A 21,459-nucleotide genomic window follows, 5' to 3' on the forward strand; every position below is an offset into this window, starting at 1 on the left:
CCAAGTCATTTTCATTTTAAGGGCAGATATTGGGACCTTGAGGGGATCTAACTGGTGCTGCATGTTTGCAGATTACTATTAAAGTAAGTTTGCAGAAGTAAGCTAAATGCTTACAAAAACAGTCCCCCTCTGCAGAGAAAGGAGGGGGTGGAGGCAATATGCTTTGGTTTAGTCAAAATAGCACCTGACAAAGGAAGAGCCTCCTTAGTTCTGCTCACCATGTACTAGTAAAATCAGGCCAGGAAAAGAAGGGCTTTCCTATATGTGACAATGATGATAAGGTCTGAGTTTAAAGCACAATAATTCTGGTGCAGTTCCCTGCGGACAGTCTTATTCTGGTCTGACTACCTTTTTTGGTCTAGCTCCTGTCATCTGGGATCATTTATAATCAACAACTGCAGGTGATAAAACAAGAGACTTAAAATTTAACTAATCTGCAAACCATGCTTATATAAGGAGGAGTGGGAATACTGTGCAGCATACTGAATTTAGAGTGTGTGGGGAGTGGAAGGAGGGAGGGAATTTTACTTTTCCCTTTAAATTGCACTGGGAAAAATATGACAAACTTGTTTCCTAGCCAGAGGCATAATCTTGCAGGCTGCACAAAGCTTGTAATAAGGTGCTACCTGCCTATGGAATTGAAGAGAAAAAGGCACCCTGCATTTTGAAGGATTAGCCCCTTGACAATAGGGATGGCAGAGTCTGAAAGCTTGCATTTGGCTCTCCCGTACTAATGTTGTCCAAGAAGATTTTAAGAGAAGAAAAATTAAAGTAACTGCTTATAAAATATACAATTTTAATAGCAGAGTTACCTTAAATATGGGGCAGGTTAGGATTGAAATGCTAAAGGCAAGAATATTATTAAATAGGCAGTATTATGCAAACCAAACAGAGGGCCTTAGGATACCAGAAGTTTAGAACTCATCTGGGGTAACTCTGGATAACAGAAAAAAACATGGCTAAGGAGCTTTAGACTTAATGACTTTTAGCTCTGGGTGTAAGTTGTATTTTTTTTTTTGTGGTATTGGTATATATTTTGAGGCATGTTGATAGACTTGCATAGATTGCTTATCAGGAATAAGACATAGTAAAAGTGATGTTATTTTGAGATCAGAATCTTCTATTCAGAATGCAACCCAGCACTCCTGATACTGCCTGAGGTACCCAATAGACCATGCTTTGTTACAGTGATATACTGCTGTTAGGATTTGCTATTTTCATAACCATGCAAATATTTTAATTTAGTATTAAAACAGAGTCATTAACATTTTTGACAGTTCTTAAATTACCAGCATTGCTGCACATAAGTCTTTTGGGATCGAAACATTAGAAGTACTTATTTGAGCCACTTTTAGCCAAACCCACTCAGATAAGAGTAGTCTAAATAATTAAAAATAAAAAAGAATTGGCAACATAGTACCCTTCCAAAGGAAGGGATGGAGAATGACTTGGCATACCTAGTCTTAATGATCTACATTTATACACCAAAAAAGGTTTTTTGAAGTATATACATTCAACTTCATGCAAAGTTACTATTTGCAGTTAAGGGGCTAACCTGAGGGACCTGGGAGGAGGGGGTCAAAGTTCACCAAGGTCATCATTAACACAGGGGAAAAACATCAAAACTGTTAGAAATGTCAACAAACTAAAGAAGTAAGTTAACCATTGCATTTAGATTTAGCTCAATATTCCTTCACATACAGTACGCAAATGCCAAGCTATTATTGTTCACGGTCAATAACAAATACTTGGATACAAATGGTGTTGTGATATCTGGCTTTGCTGGTGTAGCAAAATTACCCACTCTTATTGTTCTCATCAATCCAAATTTATCCTAGGAGCAACTCACAGGTTTGAATTTGTTATTTCTACTACTCTTAGAATGGATCCAGAAGTCAACAACAAACAATGGATGCACTCAACCTTTGTTTTTATTTATTTCCTTAGAAGTGGGATAATTGGACAGCAACACAGCTGCTTTTGTGACTAGCTGCCTTATGCTGAAATGTTACAAAAGCAGCATCCCAACAATGGGCTACATTATCATTTAGAACAAAAGACTGAAGTGCCGATTGTACCAGAACTGCAATAATAGCTTGGTTTATCCGCATTAGTCCATGCACAACTGAGCAAGACAAACATTTCACTTTATATACTACATGCATCAAAAACAGAAATGAGAGAGAGAAAGAGAACAAACATGGCTGAGTAGAGCTTCACTGGCATTTTCTAATTAACATAACCTAACTCCACATGAAAAGATGTTCCTGGCCTCCGATCTCACCAAATGATTTAGGTCAGTAGTCACTTTGTTTATGCAGAGAAGCATAAAGAAGATAAGAGGCCCACAGCAAAATATGGGATGACAAGAGGTTCATCATTTAGTTACTTTCTATATGGGGGATAACTTTTAGTGCAACTTGTTTATTTTTTTAAATAAAGGCTCTGATCTTTGTGGGGAAGCACCTAGCTGTCTGATGAATGACTTTATTGTCATAACACTTAGGACCTACATACCACTTTTCCCCTAAAATATCAAAAGGCTGGACTGTCATAGTTTTTAGTGAACTACAGCAAGTGGTGTTTTGTCAAAGCTGAAATTTGCTGTGAGAATGTTACCAGTTTTAACAAAATTACATTTTGAAAAATTAATTGGGTGAAAAAATGTGTTTTACATAAGTATAATGACCATTCTGCAAATGTCCTAACTCAGTGTTTACTTTCCTCATGCAAAACATTTACTAGTGGAAAAGTTTCTAAATTCCTGCAAAATTTAATTTAAAAAATCATATCCATTTTTCTATTTGCGGACCAGCAAAAAAGGGAAAAAAAGTAATAAAAACAAATGAATTTTAACATTTTGCCTTTCCTTAGCAGAAAAGTGTATCATAACTTTGGTAACTAACTGCTTTCAAATCTAGGTCTTTGAGTAATGAAAAGACAGTAAACCAGCCCTTTATTTCTGACAAGCATTATAATAATAATTTATAAGTAGACAAGATAAACAAATAATCTTTCTCCAGAATATACCAGGGGCCTGCTCAGCCAAGTTAGCAAAGGATGGCATTTTGTCATTCCCAGAATTAGTAGATGCAGGAACAAAATGCAAACATGGAATGAAAAGATGAAGACTGGATGGTGGTGCACTGAGTCCACTGGAACGGTGTGACGCGATGGAACAATGATTTGCATACATGAGGTTGAGATGAAAAGGCCACTATCCAATTTGCTCATGCTGTGATTCTAACATGAATTTGATTTTCATGGGTCTGAGAACGATGGAGTTTATTACTTGTATTTTTGTGCACAATGAAATTCGTTGATCAAGTGACCGTGTTGCAAAGACATTTGGCAGATGCTGCGAAAGTCAATTTGGTGCTCTCTAGATCAGTGGCTTTCAACCTGTGGTCCTCTAAGGGGTTCACAAAAGATAGCTATGATCAATCAAAAGTATGTAAATACCCACACTTACAATTCAAAGGGGTCCACACCTTCATTCAAAATTTCTAAGGGGTCTGGCATCTCTGTTCGAAATTTTTTAGGGGCCCTCAAATGACAAAAGGTTGAAAACCACTGCTCTAGATGATTGCTGTGACAGCATGCTGAGAATCTCAAGTATATATATATATCAGTGTATTATATTTTGCTGCCAGGTATCAGAGATTAATTGATTTTTAAAATTTTTTCTTCTATATTGCTTCTTTTGCAAACAAAGTCCTTTGGGTGTTGGCAAACATATTAGAAGTTAGACTGTAGAAACACTTGGCCTGAACTGTCAGCCAAACAGTATATTAAAAGAGCTGATCAGAAATTGAGACATTCTAAAGGCTGATAACCTGCCAGCAAGATAGAGAGTTTTTGACAGAGGTTGACTGTTATGGGTGACATTCCTACCTGATGTTCCTGGTATGCCTTGGGGGCCAGGACTACCTTTAGGACCTTCCAGAGGTGGCCCAGGGGGGCCTGGTAGACCTGCTGGACCTTGAGGACCAGGGAATCCCTGGAAACCTGGTTCACCCTTTAGACCTGGACGTCCAGGGACTCCTGGAGGACCAGGCAATCCCATTTCACCCTTCTGCCCTGTTAAACCAAAAAGCCATATTAATTAACATGTTAAAACTAGTTAGTCAGATGTAAAATATCCAAACTTCAGTTGTGGCTCTAGGGCCTAATTCACCTCTTGTTTATAAAAGTGTAAATCTGACAACATGTCAGTTATATGCCAGTTTAGTTATGGAGGTATGCCAGTTTAAATCTGGTATACGTGAGAGGAGAATCAGACAAGCAGATTCCAAGATCTAGGAATTTTTACAGGAAAACAAATATGATAAAATTTGTGACATGCTACTCTGCTGCTCTGTAAACCAATGATGATCTAACTCACCAGTCTCTGCCCTGCTTCTGACTAAATATTTAATGGACATGACATCATTGTGGAGCAGGGGTGGGCAAAATGTGGCCTGCAGGCCAGATGCGGCCCACCAGGGCATTCTATCCAGCCTGCGGGGCCCCTAAAATAATTTAGAAAATTAATATTTATCTGCCCCAGGCTGCCTGTCACAAGGCTCTTGATGGCTTGCCAAAACTCAGTAAGCAGCCCGAAACTCAGTAAACTCTACCCAAAATAATTGCCCACCCCTGTTGTGGAGAAATATCCCAATATGAAGATTTTACAATTTTCATATAGCATACTGCAGAAAATTAAGATGTATTGGGTATTTTTTTCAAAAGTCTCAAAACAATGTAGGAGTCTTAGTCTCATTGAAAGGCAATGAGACCAAGGTTTCCAAATCAGTTTTGAAGACTGGAAACTATGGCGCACACATTCAACACAACATAGTACAAGTACAATATTCAATGCTATAAATTCAACTCTCTTATAGTGGATTTTGGTGGTTTTTTTGCTTAATGACCAGGAATCTGGGTTTTCCATTTCCCATGGAAAAAAGCAGATTTTCCCCTCTAAAGGAGAAAAACCTGGAAAAACCATGGGTTTCCTCTTGTAGGCTGGCAGAGTTTCAGCCTGCAAGGGGCTGCAGGGAGAGGGAGGAGGGTGATCAGAGGCAAGGGGTGCTACATGCATTTGCATGCACACACATACACGTGGTCAGCAATGCAACCAGGCAGTGTGGTGGAGAGCTGCTCCTACAGCTTCATGCAGGTAAATCTACAGGGAGGCACAGGTGATATGTGGAGGCAGCAGCGTGGGGCATAGGTGATGGATTAGGGGGGCTGGGTGAACATAGGCAATGCATGGGGGGACATAGGCAACATGTTGGGAGGGCAGCAGGGTGTCACAAGTCCCCCAAATTTCTGTTCCCACAGTGGGACACAGGGCTACAGCCTGGCCAGACCAACACCAGGCACCAACACTCCACAGAATTGTGCCCCCCACTGCTGCCAGGCAGGCAGGGGGCACCTCACCTTGGTGGCCATGGCGGTACGGCGCTCCCGCCCTGTACCAGGTCCTGCCCACTGGGCTGGGAAGGTGGCTCCTACCCAATGCCAGTCTGGCCAGGCTGCAGCCCCAAGCCCTGGTATGGGCACAGAAATCTGGGGTGGGGGCATGTGCTCCCCCATGGTCCAGTGACACATCACTTATGGTATTGCTTATTCCCTCACACCCCCAGCCCCACACACCGACCCCCTACCTCACAAGCCTCCTTTCCCACACACTGGGGAGCTGAGGCCTGGGGGTGGCAGCAGGTCAGGAATGAGGGGCACCAGCCAGGCTGGGGAATGGGGGACTGTAGGTCAGGAGTGAGGGGCACTGGAATGGGCAGGGGGATGTGGGTCAGGAGTGAGGGGCATCTGCAGGACAGGTTATGGGTTGGGAGTAAGGGACACCAGCAGGGCTGGGGTCTGGAAGACAGTCACCTCCAGATCCAGACGTTGCAGACATAGATGTCACACTACTGGTACAACTCCCCCAGTGCAGCTGGGAAACAGGTATGATGCCCTAACATCACTGAGAGAGAGTACAGCAATGGGGGCCACGTCCACAGCTACCACCAGGCGGGCTGAGAGGCAACCGGGCAGCCAGAGAAGATGCTAAGTCATTGTGGTGGGCGACTCCCTCCTTAGAGGAACGAAGGGAGCCATCTGCTGCCTGGATTCTACAGTATGGGAGGTATTGCTGCCTGCCCAGAGCTAGGATTGAGGCTTCCAGACTTAAATTAGGCCCACTGACTACTACCCCATGGTCTGACTACATGGCTCTGGGAGACAGGCTTAGAGGCTCGGGGGCACAAGTAGTTTTTCTCATCGGTCCTCCAGGTCAGTGGCCATGCCCAGCACCACAGCAACTGCATTGAGGAGGTCAACTCACTGTTTCGGAGCTGGTGCCACCGTGTGGGTTTCAGTTTTCTACACCATGATCCTTACTTCCAGGGTAAGACCTTACTGGGATGGGATGGCCTACATCTCTTTCCAAAAGGTAAGAGTCTATTCTCTTACAGGTTGGAAGACCTCCTATGTAGAGCTTTTAACTAGCTTTGTCAGGGAATGGGGATGCCGAGGTCAGGACAAGATTGGGTAGGACAAGTCACAAACTGCATGCTGGAAATGATCAGGTAAGCACTAAGGGGCCCATTAGGAATCAGGATAGGAGAATATTAAGGGCACCAATCAGGGGCCTTAGGTGTCTCTAAATGAATGCTAGAAGTATGGGAAACATGCAAGAGGAACTTGCATTCCTGCTTGCAGACAAAGACCTCAACCTGGTTGGTGTAAAAGAAACCTGGTGGGACCCTACCCATGACTGGGCAGTGGGCATTGAAGGATACAGGCTATACAGGCAGGAAAGATTGGGGAAGAAAAGGGGGGTGTTGCTCTATATGTTAGGGAACATTATACATCCTCTGTAATAAAGATGTGGGTAAAGGATGGGCAAATTGAAGTCCTATGGGTCAGACTACAAGGGGGTAGGGGTGAAAGGGACTTGGTAGTGGGGGTCTACTACAGACCCCCACACCGGGAGGAAGAGTTAGACCTAGAATTCTTAAAATAGCTCTCAAGGGCAGTATGCTCAAAAGACCTAGTTTCCATGGGTAACCTAAATTACCCAGATCTGCTGGGAGGAGCAGTCGGCCAGGCCTGCCCATTCACGTAGGTTCTTAACCTGCATACAGAACCTGCATCCAACACAGGAGGTACGCAGTCCCACTAGGGGAGATGCCTTACTTGATTTGGTGCTGGCCTCAGGGGAGGACTTGGTGGGGGAGCTAAAGGTACAAGGTAACTTAGGGGATAGTGACCACCAGTTGATAGGATTCACTATCTGGCATAAGGTGGGAAAGACAAATAGTAGGGCAGTAGTGCTAGACTTCCAGAAGGCCAACTTCAACAAGCTCAGGAGATTGGTTAGGGTGGGACTGAGGTAATCACATCTGTGAGATGGGGGTCCAAGAAGGGTGGAAGTTCCTCAAAGGATTGGGGCACAAAGGGACACCATCCCAGTACATGCAAAGGGAGGCAAAAGAGCCAAAAAACCTTCTTGGCTGAACAGGGAAATCCAGGAGAGCCTTCAGAGGAAAAAAGGGGCCTACGGGCTGTGGAAGCAGTGGGCAGCCACCAAGGAGGAGTATACCTACTTGGCTCGCGCTTTCAGGTAAGCAGTGAGAAAGGCCAAAGCAGATACAGAACTCAGTTGGCAACAAAGATTAAGGATAGCAAAAAGTCCTTCTTTAAGTACACGGGGAGCAGGAAAAAGGTGCAGGGTAACATAGGGCTGCTACAGAATAAACTAGGGCAATTCATAACTGATAGGATGGAAAAAGCGGATCTCTTAAATACTTTCTTTGCTTCTGTTTTCCTGGACATGGACACAAATGCACCTCCCAATGAGCCTTCAGTCTGGAGTGAGAGTAATACCAATCTACCAACGGTCAGCACTAACCTAACTGAAGGGGCACTTGGAAGGGCTGGACATATTTAAGTAGGCAGGCCCTGACAATCTTCACCCAAGGGTACTAAAGGAATTGGCCGATGACATAGCAGAACCACTGGCTCAGCTGTTTGTGTGTTTGTGGCACTTGGGACAGGTCCCAGAGGACTGGAAAGGGGTCAACGTGGTCCCTATCTTCAAGAAGGGGAGGAAGGAGGATCAGGGTAATTATAGGCCAGTTAGCTTCACCTCTAATCTCAGCAAGACCTTAGAAAAAAACATAAAGGATCACATTTGCAGGGGGCAAGTGGGTAACACAATGGTAAGGGGCAACCAGCATGGGTTTATAGCAGGCAGATCCTGCCTGACTAACCTGGTCTCTTTTTATGACCAGGTCACAAAGTGCTTAGGTGCAGGGGAGGAAGTAGATATTATTTACCTGGATTTTAAAAAGGCTTTTGACACAGTGTCGCACCCAATTCTTATGAACAAACTGAGTAGCTGTGATGTGGATTTTTTCACAGTAAGGTGGGTGAAAAACTGACTTATGGGATGCACCCAGAGAGTGGTGGTGGATGGGTTGGTTTCTCCCTGGAGGGATGTAGGCAGTGGTGTCCCCCAAGGCTCTGTCCTTGGACCAGTACTGTTTAATATCTTCATCAGCAATTTGGATGAAGGTGTTGAAAGCACCTTGTCCAAATTCGCAGATAACACTAAACTATGGGGCATAGTAAATACATTGGAGGGCAGGGAGCGAATTCAGGCAGATTTGGACAGACTGGCGAAGTGGGCAGATCAGAATAGGATGCAATTCAACAAGGATAAATGCAAGGTGCTACACTTGGGGAGAAAGAATCTCCAACGCACCTATAGACTGGGGGGTACCATTCTGAGCACCACAACAGTGAAAAGGGATCTTGGAGTCCTGGTTGATGCAAAAATGAATATGAGTCGCCAGTGTGATGAGGTAATAAGCAGGGCTAGCCGCACTCTTTCTAGCATCAGCAGGAGTATCACGAGCAGGTCTAGGGAAGTGATAATTCCTGCCTATGAGGCACTGGTGAGGCCGCAGATGGAGTACTGTGTCCAGGTTTGGATGCAGCACATCAAGAGGGATGTGGACAACTTTGAGAGGGTTCAGAGAAGGGCTACTCGTATGGTTGAGGGCCTGCAGGTAAGACCCTATGAAGACAGACTGAGGGATCTGAATCTCTTCAGCCTCCGCAAGAGAAGGCTGAGAGGCGATCTTGTGGCTGCCTACAAACTCATTAAGGGGGGGCAGCAGGGAATAGGGGACGCTCTATTTACCACTGCGCCCCTCGGGTTACCAGAAATAATGGCCACAAACTGAAGACGGATAGATTTAGATTGGACATAAGGAAGAAATTCTTTATGGTAAGGGCTGCCAAAATATGGAATGGGCTTCCAAGGGAGGTGGTGCTTTCCCCTACCCTGGAGGTGTTCAAGAAGAGATTAGACAGGCATCTGGCTGGGGTTACCTAACCCCAGCATTATTTCCTGCCTGGAGCAGGGAGTCAGACCCAATGATCTACCAGGTCCCTTCCGACTCTAGAAATCTATGAAATCTATGACTGTGGGTCAGAAGTGAAAGGCACTGAATAGCCAGGGGGCTTTGAGTCAGGAGTGAGGGGCACCAGCAGGACTGGGAGGGTAGCAAGTTATGGGTTGAGAGTGAGGGGCAACAGCATGGGCAGCAGGCAGGGCACCAGAGTATCAGAGCTGTTCAGTGCCACAAAGTAGTATGGGATACAGCTGCAGCTGGACCAGCATCCTGGTGACTGAGGGGGGCAGGGGAGCTCTGATTTTCTCTGATAAAAAAATTAAAATCAAACACCAAAATACATAGGTATGTAGAATTTATTATTTTATTATAATGCTTGAGGCCATGGTAGGCTTCCAAATTAAAAATTGTTTCAAAATTGTAAATATATCAGTACAACCTTGTGTTCAACTGATACCTATATACGTATATAGTGGCATTTCGTATTAATTGCAAAAAAATGCTGATTTTTTCTTTTTTGAATCAGAGAACTTTGGATTTTTTTTTTTAACAGAGAAAACCAGGAACCTTGTTAATAATTTATTCACAAAATTCAAGGATGAACAATGTGTCCCTTTTACTAATACAGATTAGAGAAGTCCTACTGTGGTACACTGTGTTTAAGTTAAGGCTAAATTACGTTAAATTATTATGCTTTACCACCTGACAACTCATTGTCTTCCTCCACATATAAACATTTGTCTTCTTTACTAAAAGCAATGGAAACACTTTACCTGATAATCCTGGGAGTCCTGGAGGTCCTGGGCGCCCAAAACCTGGGAGACCTGAAAAGGAACAGATTCAACATGATAGAGATGTACAGATTTCCAATACCTAGGAAGTGAAAAACCAGGATAGTGGTGATGGCAAGGTTGGTAATAGTAAAAATGCTTTGCTGTAATTCTGCCTCTGAAACTATCAAGATTCTTGCTCAGCCACCCACCTCTCCTCAGCATTAGGTATTTCTGTTCCAAAGATGATATGCTGCTTTCATGACAGTTTCCTTCCATTCTCTTTCATATTGTGGGGTTTTGGTAACTTTCCACTTATGGCTGACTTACAGTTGCCATTTTTAAGGTAGAGGGAGCTGAAGCAAAGGTGAATGGAATGAATAGTATGGGAGGTATTTGCATTTGACTACAAATGTCCCTGGGGAGAAACAACTCTAAGAGTTACGCTATGGTAATTCTTGGCCTGTACTGCTGGAGGCTGGATAAAAATCAAAAGGCAGAAACCTCACCCGGTTCACCCTTCTGTCCAGCTGGTCCAGGAATACCATCTCGACCTGGTTGTCCTTTCTCTCCTGGAGAACCTGGAGAGCCAGGGCGGCCAACATCACCTAAAAACAGGGTAGAATATACTGGAGCCAAAAGATACCCTACACATTTTCCCAACAGATTAAAACTGATGGAATGGCAGGTCCACAGAAACGAGAACTAAAACTCTGTCCTTTCTTTCTCCCACTACTCAAGAAGGTCACAGGTATGTGATTGTTAAGCAGTTTAATGGTGAGTAAAACTCACCTCCTGTTTAAGAACAAGTTAAGCCATTGTAATGCTTAATATAAATAAAGACTGCACATAGTGAAGCAGGCAAAGTGTTAGTTGCAAAAAGTAATTAGATTCCTTTGTCAGTGGAACAAATGGTCAGGATTGCTAATGGAATATTATTTTTAGTTCAGTTTCAGAGAATGAGGTACATATATACAATGGTTTTCAAGACCAAAATAAATAGGTCTTGATAGGGCAAAATAAAAAGTTGTCCATTTTTAAAAGGTTTGTGGGGCTCAGGCAAAACTTTTACTGACCTACATATGTTTATGGTTTAAACCCAATTAGGAAAGCACCATTTTAATCTGTGGTGTGGTAATTACATTACTATTATTCATGGCAATTATGGTTCTTTTTATATCAAATATAGTTCCACCATTATAAATCTGCCCTTGCCATTAATGCATACATACATCTTTTGTGACCAGTGGTAATTTTGCCAAAGACTTCTTCAACAGGTGACAGAGGGGATTCCATGTCAGAAAGCTACTGCAAATCACTTTTTCTTGTCTACCTTGTAAACCAAAATTTGGGACTCAGACACCTGCTGTAGTTTATACATCTTAATGCTCAAGAGCTTTACAGTGGTGAATGGCATGAATCAGACTTAGATAAGGCAAAGATGCCTGAACTTCTGGAAAAAATCTGATGCCTTTTACAATTTGACCTTGTTGTATAGTTCATGCTTACCTGGTGACCCAGGCGACCCAGGCAGACCAGGATTACCTGGAGGGCCATCGATTCCTTTTGGTCCTGGAATTCCTGGTGTTCCTGTGAAATGCAGATATTTAAATCAAACATGACACTGCATGGTCTTTGCACTGAGATGCACTGGGTCATTGTTTAAGGTGAAAGCCTCAAGACACTATACAGCATGTGCTGATGCTGTCTGTTGTAAAACTGAAAATGTTCATTTGAAGGGACTGAAGGAACTGAAAATGAGGAAGTTAAAGCAAAACATGCCAATCTTAAGGTGTTTTTCTGCCACCTTCCAGACCCTGCCTTCTTAATTACTTGATGCTAATGGCCAATGACATACCCAAAGTGTATCAGATAGTCTGCCAGGAAACCTTCACTTTAGGAGAACATAGCATTGGCATTTTTGTTAGCACCATTGTGGACTACAGCTAACTTATTATCCCCTGCTACCTTGCTTCTTCATGACACACCATGACCCTTTTGGGTAAGTAACTGCCACAATGGTAGATAGACCTGAGCTATCTTTAAACCAGGTTGCTTGGGCACTATACAGTAGCATAGAGCTCTGGAGGGATAACCACCTGAATATTTATCCAGGTTCTTGGGTGGGTTTTACTACTTATATTCAGTTATGTCCTCCTGTGACTATATTAGGAGTAATACCAGAGCTACTCATTATAAAGATAGTGTGGGTATGTCAACATAAGCTGTAGTCACAGTATCACTAAAGCACAGATACATAATTAGTTAAATTTTAAAGCACTGAACTATACTGATAAAACACACCTCTCAAACTTTCTAGAGAAGATTGCCAAACCTAAAGAAAATTGTATTTGTATATACCAAAGAAATCTCTGTACAGGTAATTCTTTGAAGAAAGCAGGCTTGTCTACAAGTGACCTACGTAGGAAAAATACAGCCCAAGTCATGTGTTTTGGGGTCTGAGGAGCTGGTGAGCTAACCGGTGTGTTCATGTGTCCTGTTCTCCTCAAGCACATAAGGGATTTTAGAACGAACACTGTAAGTGAGGTACACACCTATGTGTAGAGATGACTCTAGGAGCACTGTATTAGTTGGCTTCCAGGTTAAGAACCTTTTAAGGAATTTGCAGCCTCATGTCATCTGAGTTACCTGTTTTGGATGCAAAAGCCAAACCACAAGCACAGAAGACAGGAAATTCCAGCAAAAATTGAAAGCAAAATTACCTGAAAATCCAGGAAGGCCTGGTTCTCCTTTTGTACCAGCACTGCCTGGCAATCCAGGCAAACCAGGATTTCCAGCTACTCCTTTGCTGCCAGGGCTACCAGGGTATCCAGGCAAACCAGGATCCCCCTGAAAAATATCAGGCAAAACTAAGATCCATTCATTGTACTTTGGTTTAGTTTGCATAATGATCAACATCAACATTTTCATCATTTCTCTTTTTGCCGAACTAATGTTTATCACGGCACGCCCTGTGTTTAGCATTGGAAATACTTTGAATAGATTTTAATGGTGGCTATTGCAGTTTGTTGCATATTGTGCCACTTTCCTCAAAGATTATGTTGTTGGAGCTTTCTTTTAGCCCTGAACTAAGAGATTATTTTTACCTCTTTCAAAACGCACTTTTACTTTAACTGTAATACTGTAAAAAAGGCACTTTAGCATGCCCAGTACATAGTATCTCAGACATGTCATACCAAAGCTGCTCCATTTACAAGCAAAGAGAGCAGTCCTTTAACTGCCAACCCTGGCACCCAAACTCTCAAAGCCAAATACTTTTTCTCTTTGGCTCATGTAGACCAAGATTAAAGCTTCAGAAAGGGAATTCTTTTACACAAATACATTCACACAAAATACATGTCCACAAAAATCTAGTGATTTCTTACTAATTTCCTAACAGTGAATTTACCACTGGGCTTTACTAGACTTCTTGAAAATGGGCATGCATCCCTTGGAGGTTTCTTAAGTCCCAGACACACACAACAAAATGCCAAAATCTTTTCAGTTACCAATACATTTGAAGCAAACATTTCACATTTCCCAAACTGGAGACAGAAACAGTTAAAATGGGACTCTTTAGTAAATGCAGGTCTAAGGGGTGGACTAAAACTTACTCATTCAATAGAAGTAATAAACTGTGCTTCTTTCTAAGTTACAAATAAACATTCGTGGAATAAATGGTAACAAAACAATTTCAGGTAGAGCAGAGGTGGGCAATAATTTGGGCTGGAGGGCCATTTAGGGAGTTTTAGAGACCTGTTGCGGGCTGGGTCAGCACCTCCTCCCCCTCCATAACAGCTCACCAAAACTCCTTAAGTGGCTCTGCCCTGAGGCCCAGCACTGTGCTGTCATCACCTGGCGATCCTGACTCAGCCCTGAGGTCCCCATGGAGACCGGTCTGGCATCCACCTGGGCAGGCTGTGGTCAGCCAGGCAGATGGGATGAGGCCACGGGGAGTGGCATCCAGAAGCGTGATGGGATGGGTAGGCGGGGCCAGGGTGGTGATAGCATGGGGTCATGGCCCAGGACATCCTTTGGAACTGGCGTCTGTCGCAGAGACATGTGGGCAGTGGATTATGGCTCTGCCCTGGGCCCTGCACTGTTACTGCACCATGAACCTGCCCCACAATCCCAGCCCTGGCCCTAGCCTTGGCCACCTGTCCCACTCCTGGACACCAATCCCTGCCTCTCCATCCCATCCACACAGCAACGTGTGCCCTGCCCACCAGGGTTCCAGACCAGTCTCCATGAAGACCCTGTACACCTGCTCCATCCAGTGCTCTGACAGTGGGTGTGGGGCAGACATGGTGGGGTGCCTGGGCAGCAGGTGCAGGTCTGGCAGTGGCTGTGACACTGGAAGCAGCAGCTAGAAGTAGCCACAATCCCTGGGGCTGCCGGGAAGTAGAGTCTGGCCACTGTGCTCCCCCACCCCTGCTGTATGCCCAAGGGTAGCAGGACTGGCTGCACACACCATGGCCTGGGCTGCCCCCCTGTCCCTGGGCTGTACGGGGCCAAGGGACCCACTGCAGGCTAGACAAAATCCCTTGGTGGACCGGATGCACCGCACAGGCATTTCGACTAGGTCTATAATAGTTATTTCATTGGTGCAGTAGGTTTCATAAACCCTAATTTCTTTAGTGCTAAAGATATTCTCTAGCAGAGGGGACTTGAAACATGCTTCTGTTTCTTTGTTTACTTCTTGCCCAAGTGCCATAGTCTGCCAGGACATCAAAATAATTTTCACAGCAATAAAACTGTGAGGTCAAATGGGACAGTGGCATTAGGTGGGAAATCAGCTGCAAAAACCAATGCAATTTTAAGAAGCCAAGATTCTGTTGCTATGCAGTTACCCTTAGTCACATAGACAAAAAGAAGAAAAATAAAGAAATACCTGGTATTTTATTTCAGCATTGCTTTTACTAAAAAGGTTTAATCCCAAAATTAGACAGAAGGCCACAGTGAGGCCTCCTGGTTGTTCCCTGGGCTTTGAAAGACAGCCACTTGTTTCATGGATATATTGCACATCTTGGCAAAAGTATACTTTTTTAAAGTTTTAATTTTGATAAGTGACACTTGTGACCCTTCAGTTGCCTATCTCCTGAGGATACTTCTCTAAAAGCATATGCTAGTTACCACTTTTCAAGTATTAACTGTGACTGCTTGTGAAATAGAGCATTTTAATTTACTGTTCCCTATGGGTTGCCAATAGGTCACCAACTCTAATCATAGGCCAGAACTTTAACTGAACTGTAAATGGGATGCTCTCATAGACACCTTCAGCCAAATGCAATGAACAATGCACAAATGAACCAATGCAATAAAAATGGTTTATTATTCTCTGGCAGTGGAAATGATTAGCACACATTTTTTTTTCTAGTAGATGGCTCTGGTAAGCAGTACTTGGAAAACTGAGACTTTCAGGCTGAAAAATAAATGAACTGCCCCCAAAATTGTGAATTAGGCTTGTGCAAAAGAAATAAAATAAATGTTAGTGCTGATCTGAGGAAGTAGGGAGCTGTACACAGATTTTCAAAAATGTACCTTCACTTTAAAAACAAAGAACCCAGTAAACTCTGTTCACCATATAAAAACCCTAACAGCTTTAAAGCACCAAAACCTCATTTACTCATGTCACCTTTGTGAGGCAAATTTTGAAAATATACCTTGGGACCAGGGAGGCCTGGGATGCCAATGTCTGAAAGCCCTGGGTCACCTTTCTCTCCCTTTAACCCAGGAATTCCAGGAGGACCAGATGGGCCAGGGCGTCCTGCTGTTCCTTGGGAGCCTTTAATACCTTGGGGCCCTACCAAAACAAAAAAAATATGGCTTTACATCAGTTTCAGAGCAGTCAGTCAAAATGTGAACTGGACAAGAGGGGTCAGTAAACAGGGCACCCAGATCTGAGTGTCTAATATGAATATCTTTCATATCAAACTAAAAGAAAGAGCTAAAACCTTTTAGGGCTTAAGTGTGCTGTTCACCCAATGAGAAGGAATTTTACAGAATATATACAGAATGTGCACGGGGGTGTGTGCATGAGCAATATTTGTATTTTTAAACTCACACAAAACCAAGATACCCTTGCTAGTAAGTAGGTACATCTTAAGGCTAGGAATCAGTATTAAGTATCATCCAGCAGTTCTTTCTAAAAAGTATCATCAGCATTAGGTATCAGCATTATCAGCATTAAGTATCATCCATCAGTTCTTCCTAAAAAAGTGACTACCATCTCTCTTCCCTTTCATACAGATAAGCTATACTTTATTTTTTTTTGAGGGGATAATTTGCAAAATCCTTTCCATTTCTAAATTGCTTTGTAGGGTGAATCTGAGAAACCAAGCAGGAAATAGTCCCAAAAAGACCCATGGTAGGATTCTTAAGCTGTGGACTGACATAATGCTATGTGTGTGCATGTAGGAAATTACTGCTTTAGAGTGCACATCAACTAAATCAACATAACTGTTTCATTTACGTGTAAAGAGGAGATAAGCCAACAGTTTTAAACCTGAAAAAAGTTTAGTCACAACAGTTTAATTTCCACTTAGGGACCTAAAGATGTTATACTTAAGACACAATTGGCTTGTTAATCATGCCGTGTATAGTATGCCTGCCACACATTCAGGGATTTTAAGGCGTGACAAAATGAGAAACCATCCATAAAAGTGTTCCACAAAATATGTGCAACATTTTTGTGCCTGGTTTCTCTTATGCCTTAAACTGAATGTGTAGCAGGGTAGCCCTGCCTTGCTGGCTAATACTGGCTGCATGGTGGGGTTTGGTTGACAGCCACATGGTGCAGACCTGCAGTGAGCTGCACCTCATGGTTTTAGGTATGGAGCTGAGAGCCCATCAGCTGATGGGCTGTCCCTGTGTTGGCTGGCTACACAGTATAGCCCTGAATGGGGTTGCACTTTTCAGTTTTCTTGATGCTAAGGTATAGGGAGCCTATCAGCTAGGCCGGGTTCCTGGGTTGCAGCAAGCTACAGGGATCACCCCAAGCTGGCACCTGAACATGCCTTGTTATACAATCCCCTTAGGAGTATTGGGGCATGGCAGCTAACCAGCTGGGCTTGTCTATGCCTGGCTGGGCTGAGGAGTGTGGGGGACAGTTGAATTCCCCAACAGAGAGAGCCCCTGGGCTTTCCTGGACAGGAATCTTGCTAACCCCAATTGGGTTGCAAGGTTCCTATTAAAATAATGACTTGATTTGGTTTGGTCCCTGAGTCCAACAATCATGCATCCTGCTATGCACATACGGCATGGCAGGATGCATGACTGTTAGGACTGGGAACTGATCTCTATGTCTGCCAGGAGCCTTAGACCAGATGGACTAAACAGCAAATCAACTGTTTCATGCTATAATTGTGAAGTCCTTTAACTGTTAGTCTGTGTTCACACCCTTGGAAAGATTCGTGGACTCTGATTAAACATTACAACAGAATAGAAACCAGGCACAAAAATGTTCCACACATTTTGTTGTGCTCTAAAGTAAGTAAATAATTATACTTTATACTTCATATATAAATATGAATCTCCTTTTCCCATGAGCAAAGCCTATTTCTGAAGTATTTACTATAAACCTACAAATTTACTCCTGTGCTATAGAGGTGGGATATTTTAGCTGAATCAAATAAAATAAGTGAGAACTAACCTGGAAGCCCCATCTCTCCCATGGCACCTTTTAGTCCCGGAGGGCCTGTTAGTCCTGGTTGTCCTGGCAGCCCAGGCTCTCCTTTCAGACCTAGAAAAGTAGTTTGCTTTGATTAATAGTAGGCAATAATAAATTATTTTGATACTGAGCTTACTCACATGAATATGGCCATCCTCTTATCACACAGGTTTAGAATTTGGGGGGTGTTTTGGTCCCCAGCCACACTGAGATATCCTCAGATAGCTTTTTTTCTTCCATCGAAATTGAACGTTCAAATGTGAGACAGGCTTTTGATCACTTAACTGTGCCCTTCCTTCCCTGAGATTGGACTAGTGAAATGGGACTGCATGGGACTATAGTCAGAACCAGTTGGAACCATCTGAAAGAAGCAAGAACCAGATTGTGGTTACTAGTTCTTAAATGTGGCTCTATGAAAAGTACACTAACCTGGGGCTCCCTAATCCACAAGGGCTGTTAATTAGCTCCCAAGGGGTGTATAAAGACTTGGCCTTGACATATAAAGACTGAACAGTTTTCAGTCCCAATAAGACACCAGTCAATAGCAAAGGTTTGCATCCATGGTATGTTGGTAGAAAAAATACTGAACCAGGGATGGGACTTCATGTATTTATTCAGAGGCATTAGCAGAATAAATAGTGTGAAAAATGACCTCTACAGTAGTTGAAAGCACGGCTGTGACTTCCAGTTAGCTTTTGGAATCTTTTCATTTAGTTTACTCCAGTAGATAAAATGACTAATGATATATGGAATACACTTATGAAACAGGATAAAGCTACTTACTAATCCTCCAATCATCTTGCTTCGCCAAGCAGTATGCTCCTTGCCAACTGTTCTAATGGCAATCCAAACTTCAATTACAGCAGCAATTCAAAAACTGCAGTCAAGTTTGCCACAAGTATTTTAATCTATACCAACCCTGAATACATCAACAATCCAAAGTTTGCAGATGCTTATATCAGGGGACCTGGTTTAGGTACATCTCAATATTAACAACTGTGCTACAATGAAACTGACTGCACATGCATTTTTACCAACCACATCATTCATTTAAAAGGCTATATATAGCTGGTTGGTGTTCCACCTTACCTGGTAATCCTGGTGTACCTGGCTGCCCATTAAGGCCAGGTGGCCCTGGGTCACCAGGGAGCCCTTGATAACCTTTCTGACCTGGTATTCCAGAAATACCTTGAAAGAAAAAATAAACATTACATTTTTCTTTTGATTGCTTTTTTAAAATAATCAGAATGGATAACAGGTTAAGTCGGGATTCTTTCTCAGCATAGGTGACCTGCCAGATGAGCTAATCTAAGAGGAAGTCCCACAGAACACAACTCATGGAAAATCCTGGAAATTAATTTACAGAACAATTCTAGGGAGAAAAAAATGACCTAACACTATTATGTGCTACACAGTTATAACACTTGGCAATAAAGGACACTGCAACTGACTGTATGGAACAGTTCAGTCAAGACACATGTAGTATTCCCCCACCTTTTAATAAATAGAAAAACTACAGCTCTATTCCCCACCCAGTTTACATATTTCTTTTAAACAAAGGACTAACTGAGTCCAGCTCACCTGGGACACCTGGCTCACCCTTCTCTCCTTTTGATCCCAGCTGACTTGGATCAACTTTCCCAGGGGCACCTGGGAGGCCTGTTTCACCTTTGACACCTTTTAGTCCATCAAATCCAGGTGATCCCGGCTGACCTGGTAAACCATCATTGCCTGCAGCACATAAAGCCAGCAAAAGGGAAACATTATCCACAGGCTACATCAATGGTTCTGTCAGTCTTCAACAGACTGGGCCTCCACACACTACACATGGGAGAGAAAATTAACCCAGCAATTGGTGAGCTTCTGCAAGACCCTCCACCTCATATTAAGCTCTGCAGTGGGGCTAAATGAGGAACCAAAGGTGGAGTGGATGCACAGTGTGCCATCATATTGTGGAAAGGGACTCCATGCTAGCCCTGAACAGGCCAGCACAGAGGGAACAGATGGTCCTGTGGCCCCACACGAACACAGACCCACTACGCGCCACATGACTGACATGAAGGAGCTACACCATAGTAAATATCTCAGTGGCAGCAGCTATAGAACTTGCTTCCCTTGCTTGATGCAGAGGGAAACTGGTACATTTTACCTACCAAATCCCCTGAATAGAGCCAGGGACTGAATGTGGATATAAGGCTGTCTCTGGAAGGCTTGCCGGCACAAAGCTATCAAAATCCACCTAAACATTATTTGAAGTAGACTTTACAAAGCATTATCTAAATTCATAATCTGAGGCCCTTTACTGCCTTGGATCCAAGATCTGAAGATGAAACAGTGAAGTCTGAGACTGCCCTTTCCAATACCACACATGGACAAGTTGCTACTGCTTTAAACATCAACAAAACTGAGTAGATAATCCAAGCTTGCCCTTGGAGATCAAATTCTATCAATATTTGTGTTGTGCAGCCTTGCCTCCCCTATCAAAACCACTGAAAGCAGCATTAAGTGGAAGCAAAACAACACATTACCTTTGGGGCCAGGAAGGCCATTTCGTCCAGGAATGCCAGGAGGGCCTTGTGGACCTGGAGCTCCCATCACACCCATCTCACCTTTGGCACCTAGATGCATTGAACCACCACTGTCATTCTGAACAAAAACCCAAAGGCTATCAGTACTTAACTTTCATCTACCTTCATTTCTATGGTACTAGCTTGTACAACAAAACAGCTTGGTCTGCAACCTACAGAACGCTATTTTATCTCTAGCACATATTGGGCCTGACCCTGAGCAAGGCTGACCCCAGACAGTCCCACATATTTCGAAAGGAGTTACAGCTGTTCAGCTCTCCCGAGGATTGGGCCCATACAAGTTGATTCTTAGAGGTGGTGCCAGCTCTTCCATTATTAATCCTTAGGAGCACATGTGGGATTTGTGCACACTGTGTTTTTGTGAAGCATACACATGTACTTAAATGCTTCAAAGTGTGCAAATGATTTAAACTGTTATGTACTAAAAAGGAGACAAAGAGGCAATTATAGATGAGCTGATTCTGTGACCTCCTTTATGTTGCTCCTTGTAGAATGGGACTGTTTCACCAAATTAAATGTTTTCCAATTTCTATTCCATAGGAAGGAACTGGGCTCTTTAAGTGAATAACCCCTCCCCCCAGTACAAAACAGAACACTGGAAAGAATATCAACTGCTATACATGAACAACATTTTCAATTACTTTTTTCAAATGGAGCATATCTATATTTATACTGCAACAATGACTAGATAAAACATGCATACAGTTCAGCTGAAAATATATCGGAAGAATCAATGGCATGGAGGGCTGGAATAACATGGGAGATACTTGCAAAGGAGGAGGGGAGTGATGGAGGAGGCAAGAGGATTTTACAGTACATATTTATTTTTGAAATTTGTGTTATAGTTTTAAAAATAATTAAATATGAAACATCACATTTTACAATTCTGACTAGGCACTTACAAAACCAATTAAATTTAGATTATACCTGCTGAAGTTCAGCTTAACTGGTCTGCAAAATCTCAGCAGTCTACAATGTATCAAACCATGTATACTGCAATGTTCAGGCACAAATAGGAAATGGTC

General features: G+C 43.0%; 1 protein-coding gene across 3 annotated transcripts in view; it reads right to left on the reverse strand.

The window, feature by feature from the left end:
* Positions 1–21,459, reverse strand: part of COL4A5 (collagen type IV alpha 5 chain) — a 133,569-nt gene that overhangs the window by 17,310 nt on the left and 94,800 nt on the right. For all 3 annotated transcript variants that reach the window (XR_009464002.1, XM_019487801.2, XM_059732819.1), the window contains exons 32-41: positions 20,375–20,464; positions 19,428–19,577; positions 18,936–19,034; positions 17,829–17,918; positions 15,841–15,980; positions 12,901–13,027; positions 11,687–11,767; positions 10,687–10,785; positions 10,181–10,231; positions 3,895–4,080 (exon numbers count right to left, since the gene is read on the reverse strand). Coding sequence is in view for 2 of the 3 variants with exons in the window: in XM_019487801.2 (XP_019343346.1) it covers positions 3,895–4,080; positions 10,181–10,231; positions 10,687–10,785; positions 11,687–11,767; positions 12,901–13,027; positions 15,841–15,980; positions 17,829–17,918; positions 18,936–19,034; positions 19,428–19,577; positions 20,375–20,464 (1,113 nt within the window). In the remaining variant the exon portion in view is untranslated. The remainder of the gene's footprint in view (positions 1–3,894; positions 4,081–10,180; positions 10,232–10,686; positions 10,786–11,686; positions 11,768–12,900; positions 13,028–15,840; positions 15,981–17,828; positions 17,919–18,935; positions 19,035–19,427; positions 19,578–20,374; positions 20,465–21,459) is intronic.

This window comes from Alligator mississippiensis, chromosome 8 (genome assembly GCF_030867095.1).
Source record: "Alligator mississippiensis isolate rAllMis1 chromosome 8, rAllMis1, whole genome shotgun sequence".
Classification (NCBI taxonomy): domain Eukaryota; kingdom Metazoa; phylum Chordata; order Crocodylia; family Alligatoridae; genus Alligator; species Alligator mississippiensis.